Below are 16602 nucleotides of genomic sequence, written 5' to 3'. Positions count from 1 at the left end.
CACTGGCTACTTTTAGCCAGACAATTTGAAAAGACCTACTTTCAGTAATAAAAAAAGCTGTCTTTAACTGTTGATGGCAATGCAAAAAAAAGACTCATCTCTCCACTTAACTCTCTCCATTTTATGCTGCTTATCTGGGTCGAAGTGCCAGCAAATGTGCAGAGTAGTCCAGGCGTACTTTCCCTCAGCCACATCTTCCATCTCCTCCTGTGGGATTGCGAGGCGTTCCCAGGCCAGATGGGATATGCCATCCCTCCAGCATTTTCTGGGGGCACTTTTCCATTTGGCCAACATGGCTCCTCACTCCCCTCACTCGCATCTCTTTTGCACGTCGTAGCGAGAGAGATGCGAGGAGGAGACGCGAGGACGGAAAAAGCAATTACTCATGACGGACAGCATCTCAACTCTCGAATGTGCTAAGATAATTAGGTAGAGGGAAAAAAGTACAAAAAGGGGTTGCATTCCTAAAAGATTGGTCCTTTCAGGTTTTTTCGTGTGAAACTTAAACACAGGGGGAAGAAAACGCACATTTGCTCCAACAGTGCATTCCTTATTGTGTGATGCAGGGTTCCCAAGGTCATGAAAAACCTGGAAAAGTTATAAAATGTCATCATGGAATTAGTCCAAAATTATTGAATGTTTTGGAAATAATGGAATTTTGTTTAGTGTAATTAAATCGCTGATTTATTTTCTGTTGCTGTCAACTTAATGTTACTCTGTTACGCTGTTACTGTGTGACACTTTGTTCACCATCAGACGCCTTTCTTCATTTTCATCCCGCGTTCCATCTCTCCCTTCCTGTATGCTAGCGAGCTGCGATCATGTTTGAATCTGAGAATCTGGGGAAGTGGGAAAATAAAAAAGAAATATATACACTATAAGTCCTTGAAAAGTAATTAAAAAATTTTACCCATGGAAACGGTAGAAACCAACAGTGAATGTCAATCAACATTTCCAACAGGTGCACCAGGTGGCTACCTGTCGTTAGACCTGCGTCACTGACACACACTGAAGAGAGCTGAAATGTCTCTGCATATTTTTCCCCTCTGCTGCATTTTCACATTGAAAACTGAATAAAACTTCAAAAAACTTTATTTGGGGCTTGCAACCTCTTTTTGTACCTTTTATAGAAACGAATAAATAAAATAAAAAATAGGAAAATTTGAAATAAAATAAAAATGTATGACTGCTGCTTCAGTACAGATTAAAAAGCTGTAGTGTTATCAGTGCATGATTGAATAGAAATAGAAATAATACCAATAGGGCACCTACTGTGTCAGTGGATAGAGCGGCGCCCCATATACAGAGGTTGTATCCTTGCCACAGCGGTCGGAGGTTCGATTCCAGCCTGGACCCTTTCCTGCATGTCGCCCCCTCTCTCTCCCCCTTTCACGCTTAAACTGTCCTGTCTATTAAAGGCAATAAAAGCCCAAAAAATAATCAAAAAAAAAAAAAAAACACCAATAGACTTATTTTTTTGTAAGTTTTTAGAATAACTCTGTAATTTGTCTGTGAAAGACCACAGATGCCGCTATGATACTTTACAGACTCAGGTAGCTATGAGATCACAATAATAATGAAAGTGTGGCTGTATAGGACTTCATGACTGCATATTTTTCCCAACTGAACCAAAATGCATTTTAAACACAAACTAAGAAGAAGAAGAAAATAACACGAGGAAAAAGGAGACAACATTGCAAGTTTTATGATTCATTCATCATTCAGATAACTGTGTACACACTACTAATCATATATATTTAATGATGAATAAATCACATTAGCACTGTTGGCACTTTTATTCCTGTTTGCTCAGGTAGTTTGACCATTCTGCAGTATTTAAATTTGATTTGATTTCCCTTGATTTCTGAAATTTGTCTTGCATACCACTACGTACACTGTTTCACTTAAATACACATAAATACAAAATAAAACATTTAACCAAATAACGAAACCCATACTACAAATGCTGCATATCACATCAGACATAAGGAAAAATGGATGCAGTGCAACAAATGAATTATTCCCTATAACATTTGGTGTTCGATCTGGGCACATTGAGGCTACTTGGAACCCAAACTCGTAATCAGTTGACAGACTGAGGAACAAAATAGTTCCTCAGTCTGTTCAATCCTGCATGTGGGACTCTAAATCTTGCAGTAGCATTAATTTTAAAGTAATGCCGATTCCACAACAGACAAAATGTTAACTAAACAGAGTCGCATTGAAGTACTGCTGCTTTCTCCATACGATACATCTGTGGTTCCTCTGGAAGCATCCTCTCTGCTCACTCGATCACTTTGCGGGTCACAGGCTTCATGATGGAGGAGAGCGGACAGGAAGAAGCATAATTAGCTGAATGGAAAGTGCCTCGAGTTTATTCTGGGGTCTCTTCATCCTCAGGGAAGTAGTCACACTCAGAGAGCGTCCTGACATAAAGCATAAACTACCTCAGATAGCTGTGAAGGAGCACTGGGTTTTTTCTGAGCTACCTTAGGCAAAAAAGGGAGAAAAAAAGAGATGCTTTATCAGATTTAAGCACATTTCTGGGGACCTGATCCTCTCTGTTCAATTATTTTATTTCTTCCTGTCTTTCATGCACCCACAGGAGTTAAAGGGCCAGATGTCTCAGCTCCGACCCCTTCTGTCAGTGGTGGAGCAGTACAGATTGGACTTGCAGACGCTGGCCACCCTGCGACTAGAGCTCCTCAACCTGTCAATCATCCTGACATCCATTCAGGAAGAAATAGGAGCGTACGACTATGAAGAGCTCCAGCAGAGGGTTTTACTGCTGGAGACCAGGCTACACAGCTGCATGAACAAACTCGGTACGTGATGTAGGGACGGTATTACTGAGTAATACACAGAAAAGTATTACTTATGCTGCTGTCAAAATAACACGAGATTACATAAGAAAGTCAAGTACATGACATGTTTGGCATTCAAGCGGTTTCAAGGGGCTCGCCACAGATTATACACATGAAGACGAGTTGATCTGTCTCGAGTCATACTCAGCCTGGGAAAATAGTTGTGTAATCCATTTTGTGGCTCTGGAGGGAGCTTTTTAAAATCTGAGAAAAATAATCCTGTTGATGTCACTCAGATTGGACTTGAGCCTTGAAATTGTTAACAGAAAAAGTTTTGCTATGAACCAGAGCGGTTCAGTTTGAAATGTGTGGATATTTGCCAGGCAGGATGTTTCGGCCTCTGCTTAACCATTTTTTACTGTTCCTTTTTAAACTTGTAACCCTTTTTCTTTAATGTCCATCTCACTCCAGTCATGTCTTTTTTAGAATTTTGTGGTACTGCTGATTGTAGGCTGTCGGCTGTTGGTTCTGCGCAGCGCTGAAGGACTGTTTCCCTCAGCAGCTCTCCACCTGCTCTCTCTGCCTGGTTAGCATGAGCTAATGCATCAGTGGCTTACATCCAACATTTACCCAGTCCCAAGAATCTCTCTCAGAGTCGCTGAAAAGGCTCAACTCGGTTTTTAAACACATTATAACTGTTGACTAACGTTAAGGCCCTGACACACCAAGCCATCAGTCAGCCTTTGGTCAGGGTTGGACAGTCAGTCAGTGTCTGTCGCCCAAGTTTCTGCAGTGTGTCCCGCACTGTTGGCCCTTGTCAGCCCTATTTGGCTCTTTTTCAGCTGATTCAGCATGTTGAATCGGCTTCGGAGACAGCAGAGCCTATCCGTGACTAAAATCACTCTGATTTGCAGTTAAGCTCAGCACATGAGAAGAGAAACGAAAGTGAGGAAAGTAATCAAAGAGCTGAAGTCCAGAGGAGGTGAAATTGAAACAAACTTGTTATATGAGATAAGACTGTTTTCCTTAAGCCATTGAGCTCTTAAGCAGTAATGTGTCTTGATGATTTGTGTTATTATTCACAATTATTTATGCACGATAAATATGCTTTATTCTTTCAACATTGGAATGTGTTGGTATGTCCTAATGGGCTAAGTAAGTAACGGTATAACAGTCTTCCTGTTTTCCTGTTTTTAATACAGATTATAGACTACAGATCCCCGTGTGGAGAGTTATTTCCTCTCACAAAGATACAGAACATACAGTACTTGCTGGTTGGCCATTGCTTGTCGTCTTTGCACTGTGTTCATGAGAAAGTATTTGACTGAGACACAGGCAACACGAGCAACACAACAGTCAGCTTTCATCCCACTAGTAATGTCTGTTTGGTGTGTTTGTGCCTTTAGCTGTGTGATGCTAACAGTTAGCCTTGTCACTGTGTGTGACTCTGCCCGAAGCCAGAAGCTTGTGCTACTGCAGCCGTAGTCTCATAATGAGCAGAGAAACAGTGAGAGCAGGCCCAGGAGGCCCTGAGCGAATCAATATGCTGCGTTTAGCTATACAGTGAAGTGAAATTTGACCTGTAGTAAGCAGTCAAATTTGCAGTGAAGTTGCAGTGATTGGACAAAATTGCAAGGTTGTGCAGAATTCACAGGATTTGGCTGAATTTGCGTTAATATTTTGCGATCGCAAAACTTACTTTTTTGGGAACTTCGTTTCAGATTTTACACAATATGTCTTACCTTTGTTAACAGGTTGTGGTCGTCTGACTGCAGTTAGTAGCCCAATCACCGTGAGAGCTTCGGGGTCCCGCTTTGGATCCTGGATGACTGACGCCATGATTCCCAGCTCCGACAGCAGGGTAGGTGAACAGTGTTTGTCTTTTCGTGTTCATGCTGTGTGCAGCAGGTGTTGTGAATGTGGTCACAAGGTAGCTGAGCTCTATATTTTTCTTAGTGTATTTTTCTGTCTTCCTGCTTTACTTCCAACATGACTCCTGTGTGCACTTTGTCCTCACTTGTTACAAGCTTCACCCATTTCCTATACACACACACATACACACAATTTCTGTTCGGCGAGTGCATATTAAGCTAGTTGTCAAGGCGACTGTCTCCCAGTTGCCAGGTGTGATTTATATCGCCATGGTGACCCTTGCCTGTTCCCTATTAGAGCCTTTCCCTGGTGATGAGAAGGAGCTATACACAGCAGCAGTATCCCAGTTATTGCCCCCTGTGTTTCCCAGTTACTAGTGTGACTGTTACAGTTATAGGTTGAGGCTATTTCCTGGTTCCAGTGTCTGTTTGTATATTTGTCCCAAGAATAGGAAGCTTTTTCTGTCTCCGTCTGTTATTGCTGTGTACTCGATGTTCCTGAATCTGAGGGTGACATTCAGCAATGCTGAAGTATTGCATTCTATACAAATACAGTAAATGTTTGCATTATAAATAAGCCAGTGAAACTATAAAAAGATGTAATCTCGCTTAAATCACTTTTATCTTGCTTTTATCACGCTTAAAGAAACCCTGTGGAGTTGTCTTGTAAACAGACTTGTTGTGTTTACATTTAGTGTTTCTTATTTAAATGCACTGTGTGTTTCCTCGAGGCCTAACAAATGTGTTGGATGCTGGATGCATTTCCTTTCTCATAAAGCATTTGTAGAGCAGAATTTCTCGAATATTTTCACACTTGCATTGTTTAAACTGTTTATGTTTTACAGAGAACTGGATAGCTGTCAGAGCTGGGGCAAGGGCAGGGTTTTGTAGGGCTGTTCCAGTGCACAAGCTTTTACCAGTTTGATTTAATGCAAACCAGCTGAACCGGCATTTGTCCCTATGCCACGCTCTGCAAATTAAAAAGTAGCCTACATCAGCAACCCATGCTGACGGCATCATGGCTCTAAATCCAACGTGTATTGCATTAGTGATAAGCGATATGACTACGTGATTAACATAATATTGTGTTCAAATGTTTAGAAATGGACTAACAAAGCCACAAGGGAGTGACAGGCTGACAGGCAACATGAGGGAGATCAAATTTCAGTAGAGGTCAGAGGGGGGAGAGCACCGCATTTTGTGTTTGTTTACTTTAATGTGTTTGGGATGCTGAAAAGAAATTTGGCAGTTTGTCTCTCAGTAAAACTACAACTGTGCAAGTATGGCAACAACTTTTGTCAGATGCCAAGTTTCCATTTATATGTGTCATTCGCTTTGAGAGTGTGTTTGGATTGAGGGATTATCTATATATTACCTTCCTATGTCTCTCTAAAAACCCAAATAATGTGGCTGGAGGGAGATCGCCATGGAGCTGAAAGTCTCTGGTATAATACTATTGCTAATAACTGGCTCCATTATATGTCATTTCTGGTAAATATCACACTATAAAATATTTTCTCTGTTTGAAAAAATACAAACATAGATGGCATGAAGGCCACTTACACGTATTTTAGGTCCACAGCTGATACTTACATGATTTGTTCCTATGATGTAACAGATGTTACCTAATGCAGCTCAACAGTTTGACACTCATTTGCTGTCGTGAAACTGTCATTATTTTTTTCGCTCAGTGGTGGCTCTTGAGTCAAGTGCAACACCTGTTAAAGTTTGGTATCCTGGTCTGGTCAGGTGTTTGGCTCAAGGTCATTATTGTAAGGTTGGGCATTGAGCATCAGAAACATCCCAAACCAACTGGCAAAAATTATTACATCAATTTTTGTCTCACATTTTTATTTACAGAACAGTCATATACATTTTTAAAAAATGTTTGTGAATTTCTAGTATCTTAATCTGTATCTTATCATTTAAGAAGTGTGGGACTAGTGCCACACGCACACACACACACACACACACATATGCTGTAAGTAAAGTCATTCTCATACATCCTTTGGTATCCATGACTACAGTGTCTGCACAGGGTCCCAGTTTGGCATTTATGAATTCTTCATTAGCTCATCAGTGTGTGAATGTGTGTGCACGCATTGTACTTTGCACACTCACACTCACACACTCACACACACACACACATGCCTGCACACACCTGTCGCTGTATTTGAGAACAGCTGCTAAGGTGTGGATATCCCCTGATCTGTCAAGATGTCTCTGCTGATAGTGTGTGTGTGTGTGTGTGTGTGTGTGTGTGTGAGAGAGAGAGAGAGAGAGAGAGAGAGAGAGAGAGAGAGAGAGAGAAGAAGAGAGAGGAAGTGGGGCCTGTTGGTGAAGAGGAGTGTAGCAGGTGGGGGAATGAAAGAGGGGGTGGACAGAAAGCGAAGGAAACAAAGAAAGTATGGGGGAAGCGAGGACAAGGTTGATCAAAAGAGCAGCAGTTGGGACAGACAAGCAGGATGGTATAAAATGAGCATGGGAGGACATGAAAAAGAAAAGACAACAGGGAGGAAGAGGGGAAAAAGAGGTCAGTATTTAAAGGGTCATTGGTTGCTGTAATCATTCTTTTTCTTCATACGAACTGTGAAGCGACCTCCTCTTAGCGTGACTCGTCTGTAATAAGAAAAAACATCCACAATCCTTGTGTTGTGTAAAAATGCTTGCAACAGGGCAGCTGAATATAATGAGGCTGTTGCAGTCAGATTTAAACGAATCAAGTATGAAACTGCAAGATGAGAAACTATAGTTGTGTGCATTCTAAATATGCTTATCCCCTTTTAAGTTTGACACACAGTTACATATGTCAGATATTTCGAGATTTGGAAGCTGTGTACATCAGCTCCTCTGCGACCTTTACAGAAGCATAATTACAGCTTTAAAATGTAATCTAACAGGATTTGTATGTTTGCATTTGACAAGCCAAAGACGGCATCAGATGACAATGCATTTTGTTGCTGCACTGTTGAAGAAACCTCCTCATTTCACTGCAAAAACCTAAATAAGGTGGCAGTTGGGGGGAGGGAGATCTCCATGGAGCTGAAAGTTTCTTGTAAAAGAGCATCACTAATAACAAGCTAGGCTACTTACTGTTGGCTCTGTTATATATCATTTCTGGTAGATATCACACTATAAAACATGTTTTCTGTTTAGAAAATAAAAAACGTGGTAAGAAATCAAGTAGGCTACTCACTCATCTTTCAGTGCTCAGCTTATATTTGGTTTGTTTACATGATGTAACAGATGGTACGTCGTGTGACCCAACAGTCTAGATGTGCCACTCGGGGGCGGCTGCTGAGTCAAGTGCATCACCTGGTGAAATTAGGTATATCGCTTTGGTCTGGTGTTTTGGAGTTAGCAACATTAGCAGCCACCTCTATATTGAGAACCGTGTCCAGACAACTCATACGGTCCGAATTTCGTGTAGAGCCCTGTTAAGCAACAGTTTTCAGGAAACCATGGCAAAGTGCAATTTTCTCTGATATATCAGAGAGAAACTGTTAAGGAAACTCTGTGTTGAGCTTTTGTTGTACTATGTGTATTTTGGTAGTTCTGCATTAAAAAGTAAGTGATATGACCCTTAAAGATGCCAAAAGATGCTGCTCTGTCGACCCAAGAGTCACTGAAGTGCTGCATGTTCTGCTGTCAGTGTTCAATCAATGAGATGTAGAATGATAGTTGAACACAAACCACAACAGAACTAAAACACAGCAATATATATATATATATATACAGCAATATATATATATATATATATTCTAACTGAACTGAACCACAGGTGTGAAACTGACCAAATGTGAGGGAAAACATAGTGCAGGTAATGATGCACGTTTGCTCTGTTTAACAAGATGCATTTAAGACTAAATATTTGCACAGAATAAGAGCTTGTTCCCTGTCTTTTACAGTGTAGTTAAACTTCGAAGAGATCACTTCAGTGCATGAGTTTTGTTTTAGAATAGACTTCAAAAAAATCCGAACCTATCCTTTAGGGAAGTATCAGAGTACGCCAACTGGGAAGGTACAAAAAGAAGATGGTGCGACAATCTGTAAAAACCAAGGTGTGAGTTCATGAAACAGCAAAAAGACTCCCCACTCACTTTCTAACACGCACCGTTCGCTGTATAATCAGCGTCTGGGGCTTGTTTATATAAAGCAAATGGTGCATTCAAATGCGAGACGATTACAGCTGCCAGAAAACAAAGGGACTCCAGTTCCTTTGAAACACTGTTTTAAAGGGAATTAAAACAGAGAAAGCTTCATCAGATGAGCTGGTGAAGCAGGGAGAAAAATAGGTTGGAACGAGAAGTATTTAGAGAAGAGGGTGTTGGTGGTAGAGAGAGCAATCAGTCTGTTTCATTGTCTTTGCAAACCTCAAGCTAAGGCTCAGTTAAACACTCTGCTTTTGAAGGCCCTCAGAATCAGGGCAATCAGTTGCCTTTGTCCACAGGTCTAATTCAATGTGGATTTTAAATATTGCGACCTCAAATTAACTGTAATTTTAAAAACGATGCTGCCACTGCAGAAGAGATTTCTTCGACCAAGAGAGAGAAAAAAAAGATCCTTTTCATCTGCTCCCTCCTTTTTTGCAGAGGGAATAACGAGCATCTTTTTTGCCAACAATGCTCTGTCTTGCCAAAGCTCTCTGCCCTTTTCTTTCATCTATTTCACCTCTTGTCCCTCTTTGGGTAATTAATCCTCCATGCTGTCGACGCTCACTTTTCCTCCCATCTCGTTTCTTCTTCTCCCCTTCGCCTTCCCTCGTTCTCTGTCCGTTTGTTTTACCGGGGCTCTATATCACTGATGGTGAAAGAGAAAACTATCTAGCAGATTTTAATAGCTGTGGCTAGCAAGTGCTAGCTTATTGGATTTTAACTCTTTGTGAAAACTGTTTCTTGCTTACTCGTTTTAAAACAAATATTGACTTGATGGCTACATGCATGATATCATGATAAGAGACTGAAGCTAAAGCTGCATGTCCCAGGAAATAGTTGGCATCATCTCCGGTTAATGATTCATATGGAGGAAATAAAAATGAAGAAACAGCACTGTTGTTTTATTCCGGGGTAAAGCTTGTTAGCTCTCGTATTATCGTTCAGTAATGATAAAGGAACGTGCAAGATCAGGTGTGTGGATGTATGCTTTATGGTTAAATTTTCAAACTGCATGTTTCACTTTTACAAGCGGAAAATCTTTGAGGCTGACCAATGTGTCTGACGAACATCACACAGTCAATTAGCTACCTGTAACAGTCATACAGGGTGTACCGACAGGGCCTCAAAGGACGTCTTTACCTGAGAGTTTAGGATTGACACCGGATCAGTTACCACACAGATGGGAAAGTACTACCCAGTGGCTGCGTCATTTCTGAACATGTCTTTTTCGTATTTAATCTTTAAAATGTAATTTAATTTAAAGATAAGACGGAGATTATGATTAATGCTTCAGATTATGTAGCTCCAGAGGTTTCCCCCAGTATTGAGTCCCTTTCCGCAGCTACAAGGTCAAATTTTAGGAATCTTGGTTATTTTTGATCAGGCCATGAATTTTGATCACCATATTAAATCGCTGACCCATGCTTGTTTCCTACAACCAAGACTCATCGCAAAGCTCAGGTCTGCTGTGTCTCGAACTGAGCTGGAGATGATCATCCGTGCATTTGTGTGGCAAATCATCTCTAAACCGTCTAATAACTCAGATACAAGAGGACAACACACATTACACCTGTTTTGGCTTCTGAACACTAGCCTCCCATCAGGTTCAGGATTAATTTTAAGATTATTGTTCTCATGGGGGTGCCTGGTGGCTCAGTGGATACAGCGGCGCCCAATATACAGAGGTTGTGTCCTCGGCCCTTTGCTGCATGTCCATCTCCCCCTTTCACGCTTTAAAAACTGTCCTGTCAAATAAAGGCAATAAAAGCTCTTAAAATAATCTAAAAAAGATGGTCAGGCGCCTGAATACATCCGTGAACCCTCCCGTCCCTGTATTGCCAGTAGACCAGAAGTCTTCTGACCACGACGTACTGGTTATCCCACGTTCTAGACTTAAAACAAAATGTGATCTTGCCTTTAAATAGTAGCTCCAACACTATTTATCTCTCTTTTCTTATGTAGAAACTCTTCAAAAACAACTGAAGACCCATCTTTTCAAAATGGCCTGTGTCTCACCCTAATGTGTCTAGTGCTCTTTGCTTTTCTCTTGGTTTGTTTCTTTTTGGGTCCTCAGTAGCTTGCATTTTGCTCCAACTTTATGGTCTTCTGGCCTTTAGTTTTTATTGACTGCCTGTTTTATCGTTTATTTATTGTATTCTGTGAAGCACTGTGGGTTTTATTTCTGTGAAAGTTGCTATATCAAATGAATTAATTCTTCTCATTATTATTATTAAACATGTAGTCTGGTAATGATGGCCTCCTTGGTTTTTGGAGTTACTGGTGCAGTGTTTGCAAACATGCCTGTTTGAAACGAGCCGGCTGCTTGGCCTGCGGTATCGCTGCTTGCAGCTGTCTTGAGAACCGCTCGTCAAAACACCTCGACATTTGATACTGCGCTTCCTCAGGTACTGTTCAATAAAAACTGCCATGGCATAGTTGCATCCAATGGTAATGCCAGAGTCTGCGTGTCAACAGAAGCATAGTTCAGAAAGTTAGATTCCTGATGCTTTGAATATTTGAGTTTGCTACAAAATAACAGTTCTGACCTCTTTTCCTCATCTTTCTTGAATGTATTGTAGCAGGCGACGGATAGCGAACTGTACCCAGCACACTGCTCGGCGGTGTAACAGTTAATTGGTGTCCCTTCTCAGTACACAACAGAGTGCATACTTCTGGCGGTACTTTGGCACGACTAATGCATGTGTCCCGTAGATCTCAAGAGCTTACACTCGACACTGCACTTCTTCAGGTCCTCAGCACCCGCCAAGTGTGAAGTCCATCGGATGAATGATTGTTGAGATAATCAAAGGACAGACAGACTTCTTCCATTTTAGTTAGATGCTCCACGTTAGGTGACTTCAATGTTTGCAGTGTACTTTAAAAACACACTTTTGCTTGTATTTTGGGTTTAGAAAAGCTCCTTTTAAAAGCACAACCCCCTAAACTATTTGTATATCGAGTATCACAGGCACTTTACCCCATGCACACCTCTTCAGCATTTGGAGAAGTCAACAGCTTGATGAAGCTGCTGTGCCGGGTTGCATTTGCTGAGCTATGGTTAAACGGTCGCTGCTGGGGTTCAGAGTTTAGCACACAGTCAGTTAAATTAAATGTCTGTTTGCCGCCACTGATTTCATGAGGTTAAGGTGTGCTGGGTCCAACAGAAACAGAGTTAAGTACCAGCCAAAAACCAAACACCTTGTTATTATCTAATCATGCTGCTGGTGAGCGTGGCAGGTGACCACGATGGGTCTCTCTGAAAATTTAACAGAATCTAATGCTTGGTGGGTTTGAATTTAGCATCCTGTGTACAGAGGTAAACCTGTTTGTCTTTGTTTCTCCATCAGGTGTGGTCAATGGATGGCTACTATAAGGGCAGGCGTGTTTTGGAGTACAGAACCATGGGGGATTTCACAAAGGGGCAGAACTTTGTGCAGCATCTGTTGCCGCACCCCTGGGCAGGAACCGGCCACGTGGTGTACAACGGGTCACTCTACTACAACAAACACCAGAGCAACATCCTGGTAGGAGACCTGCTGGAACGGAAACACAGGAGAAAAACAGTTTGATAATCAGATGAACCAGAGTGAGAGATGCATGCATCTGTCTTTCCAGGTTCAGTACCATTTCCGCTCCCGCAGCGTGTTGCTCCAGCGCAGCCTGAGTGGAGCCGGCTACAACAACACCTTTCCCTACAGCTGGGGAGGATCCTCTGACATCGACCTCATGGCGGATGAGATGGGACTCTGGGCTGTATACACCTCCATCCCAAATGCTGGAAACATCATGGTACAGTCTGTGTGTGTGCTCCCGCACTTAACAAAATAACAAGCAAAGACAATTTGTTTTAACTGTTATTTGAATACGGTACATTTAATGTTTAATGACTGAAACTAAATCCAAACCCACTGATGGATCTGTTCCATTCAGAAGTTACTGCTGTCAGCAGATTTGCTTCACCTTTCAGAAGTTATAAACTCCCACGCTTTTTAAAAATCCATTAAAACTGATCTGAGACAGATTACTGCATTGAATAATGTAATCTATCATAAGGAGCAGCAGGTGTACTGCAGATTTTACTAACATGAGTTTAATTCACTGTTTACAAGAGATTTTCTATATTATGGAGAGCTTGTTACAACCCCCCACTTGCACCTAGGGGACAAGAATGTGTGTGTCTCTGTGTGTGCGTGCGTGTGTGAGACGTAAATCTAAAGGTTGAACGGGTTTCAATAAAATACAAACAATTCAGTCGGAAATTAAACATCTTCGGGTTCACCAACATAATAAACTAAACACAATTCTTCCATTTCACAAAACTTAATAACTTCCCCGAGTCCCTGTGTGAACAAGGGAGAAAATGCAGGACGCAAGAAAATTTAGGCCTTCCTCAAATAACTTCCAGTTATAGTACAACAAATACTAACATAATTGACCATTTCACTAAACCCCTCCCCCAAGAAGTGACCGTTCAATCATAAGTTTCCCTCCAGAGTCGTTATATATACATATATTATTTACATATATTGTTTTTAACATTAAAAGTCACATCCCAGCCACCCAACTCCTCTAAAAGATAAAGAACAATCCCACAGCACCGGCATGGAAGTTAAGGGATGTACTGCTGTGGACGAGGTCTCAGCAAAACATATTTTAACCACGTCGAAAAATCAGTTTCAGTTGAGGTACACACTATATTCGAATATAAGCTCCTCTTTACTTTACACAATAGCTGATGGAGGCAGTGGTATAGTAACAACTCTGCTGTTCAGTGGAGTAAAATGACTGTTTTTCTCAATGGAGTCTGGTGTTTTTGATATAACAGCTTCAAAGGCAAGGAAAAGCAGTGAAAATATTCTAAATACAGCATAGAATTAATTCATTCATTGATTTTCTGTAACCGCTTGTCCTCGTGAGGGACAGAAAACAGGGAGAACATGCAAACACACCAACAACAGAAAGCAGTAACCCCAAGGTCCAAACTTTGCCCCAACCTGGGTTTGAACCAGGGGCCCTCTTGCTGTGAGGTGTCAGTGCTAACCACCACACCACTGAGCCGACTTTTTCAGATGTCTTGAAACAAATCAATGAAAGCAGAATTTTCTAAGTGCTGTTTGATTGTATGTACGTGACGCCGCAGTTTTCTACCCCAAAGTTATTGTAAATTAATTGTAATGCGATCTATATCATAGACTGTATAAATGGAGGCATATCTCTACCTGCTCTGGAGTAGCTTGACATACTTCCATCAATAAATTGATTCTCCCCCGGTGCATGTATACTGGGACAGGGACAGTGATCCAGTTAAATGGCCTGATGAAGCTATAACTGTAGCTCGACTAAACGCACTGAGTGATGCCCTGGAGCCAGAGCGCTCCCTCACTTAAGACTCTGTTACTACTAACATCAGAGCGCACACAGTCTTTACACTAACAAATAACCATCTTTTCAAAATCCCAAAATCATGTAAACACTACCAAAATAGCCATCACTAACGTACCTTTTGGTCTTTCAGCCTAAATCAACTCCTCGTCCCACCGGCAGTTACTGCTTTCTGTTGTTGGTGTGCTCTGTGTGCTGCGTGTGGGTAGCTGCTGAATGAGATCCTGCTCTCTTGGTCTTTGTTTCAGGTGTTGTGTGTGCTGTGCTACCTCAGTCTGCGTGGGCATGCGCCGTTAGAGGTTAACAAAAGTCTGTCCCCGTGGAACACAAATGTACATGAAAACATTTCGAAAAAGTCATGGGACTTTGTTGTATATACTGAAGTTGTTACAGCGATAACTTTGGATAACCTTTGCCTGATGGCAAATTAATTTTCTGTGGCCGTCAACTTAATGTAGTTTTAATATGTGTCAATGTGTGACGTTTTGTTTCCCGTCATGTACATTGTTTTCTCACTGAGTTTGTCTCTCTCTTTTTTTATGCCAGCTAGCTGAATATACTGTATATTTGAATAAGTTTGAGCTTGGATCTGAAATGTTTGGATAAACAGGGACAAGTGGGGCAAGAAAAACAAAAGGGGAACTCTGGCTCTGTGATCTCAGTGACTAATTCTTTCTCTCTGTATGCAGGTGAGTCGTCTGGACTCCCGCTCACTGGAGGTCATCCGGAGCTGGGATACGGGGTTTCCTAAGCGCAGCGCAGGGGAGGCCTTCATGATCTGCGGCACTCTGTATGTCACCAACTCCCACCTGGCCGGGGCCAAGGTACACTTTGCCTACCACACCAACTCCTCCACTTACGAGTACACTGACATCCCCTTCCACAACCAGTACTCCCACATCAGCATGATGGACTACAACCCCAGAGAGAGAGCGCTGTACACCTGGAACAACGGACACCAGGTGCTCTACAACGTCACACTGTTTCACGTCATCAGGAGTGATGGATAAATCGACACGTAGAAAATGCTAAAAAAAGAGAGAGATATTGTAGAGACGGAGGTGTTAGGTTGTTTATGGGTACTGCAACTTACAACACACACACACACACACACACACACACGCACACACATGCACACACAATGGCCATTCACATCGACAGGAAAGCAAGTACTGTCTGTGCTTAAATTTGAATGACTTCTAGACTGCGAGAGCTCCCTGAGCTAATAACTAGTCACAAAACACGGTTGTCGAACACATGCCTTAAGGTCACAGACAGGAGTATTCATCACGGAGAAGAAGAATATTAACTGCTTCTGCTACAGGGACGCTGTTAGAAAGAAGTCAGACAGTTTGAGCTCATCCATATTCTGTTGCGTTTTATTCCACTTGTGTCTCAAGAAGTAATTTTGGAAGTTGTGGTCGATGGTTGAAAAAAAAAAAAAAAAAAACGCAGCTCGTGAAATGAATTTCAACTCTCTTCAAATCTCGAGCTCAGACGGCGGACCTGATGGAGATATTCTGGGTTTGTGATGTGATCGTGGACGTGTTCAGTCAGCATGGTTGTTCATTCAATAAACATTACTGTCAAACTTTGCCAAGACTGCTGTCTTGTCTGTTTGGGAGCAGATAGAGTAGAAATGAGAGAAATCCATTTTTACCTTCTTTACAATAACGTAACTACTTCACAGAATCTAGATATCGGCTCAGTAATCCTAACATGTAACAACCCCACCAAAATGTTACAGAAAATTAACAATATTTATTGCTATAAAAGTAGGATTGGGTATTGAAACCCTGCGCTAACATGGCACTGGTCCTGATACAACTGGTACCTACCGGACTGAATCATAACAAAGATTTCAGTGCCTGATTTTGGTGCCAGATTGTGTACGTAGCGAGACAGAGCGAGTGCGAGCGAGAAAGATAGATCAAGCAAGCGATTGTGTACGTGTGCCGGTGACAGTGAGGCTGCAGCGGCCAGAGCAGAGAATGAAGTCAACTGTAGTTATGCAATGTGTGAACAGTTTAGGCTTTTTGTCCGTGAATAAATTTAACAACTCCTCAACTCCCGAGCCAAGCTTTTGTCACCTGCTGTTAAAAGTGAAGGAGGTTAGCACCAAAGTTAGCAACCTGTGGTAGCCTCCCAGGCTCTCTTAAGATGGACTGTTAAGGTGGACCAGTTCTTCTCAATCTAGTGACAGTCTCAGCTACTCCGAAATCGATTATAGAGAAATATGTGTCTGCTGATTCTCATTACAGATCCCAAAACAAAATTTATTTTGTTGTTAGTAGTCCTAGAACTGTTATTTAGTATCAGTTATTTTAGTCGGGTTTGTTTTTATTTATAAGGTGAATTTGTCAATTAATATTTGGATTTATCCATATTTGT

General features: G+C 41.6%; 1 protein-coding gene across 1 annotated transcript in view; it reads left to right on the top strand.

Annotated features, from left to right (window-relative positions):
- LOC121942148 (noelin-2-like) overlaps window positions 1-16106 on the top strand; it is a 31292-nt gene extending 15186 nt beyond the window's left edge. The window contains exons 4-8 of the mRNA XM_042485275.1: window positions 2606-2825; window positions 4559-4665; window positions 12177-12353; window positions 12445-12618; window positions 14901-16106. Of these exons, the coding sequence (XP_042341209.1) occupies window positions 2606-2825; window positions 4559-4665; window positions 12177-12353; window positions 12445-12618; window positions 14901-15221 (999 nt within the window). The 3' untranslated portion in view covers window positions 15222-16106. The remainder of the gene's footprint in view (window positions 1-2605; window positions 2826-4558; window positions 4666-12176; window positions 12354-12444; window positions 12619-14900) is intronic.
- Window positions 16107-16602: the final 496 nt, after the last annotated feature.

Source organism: Plectropomus leopardus, chromosome 4, assembly GCF_008729295.1.
Source record: "Plectropomus leopardus isolate mb chromosome 4, YSFRI_Pleo_2.0, whole genome shotgun sequence".
NCBI classification, from domain to species: domain Eukaryota; kingdom Metazoa; phylum Chordata; class Actinopteri; order Perciformes; family Serranidae; genus Plectropomus; species Plectropomus leopardus.
Note: the sequence above shows the minus strand (reverse complement) of the source record. Positions and strands in the feature narration are given on the sequence as shown.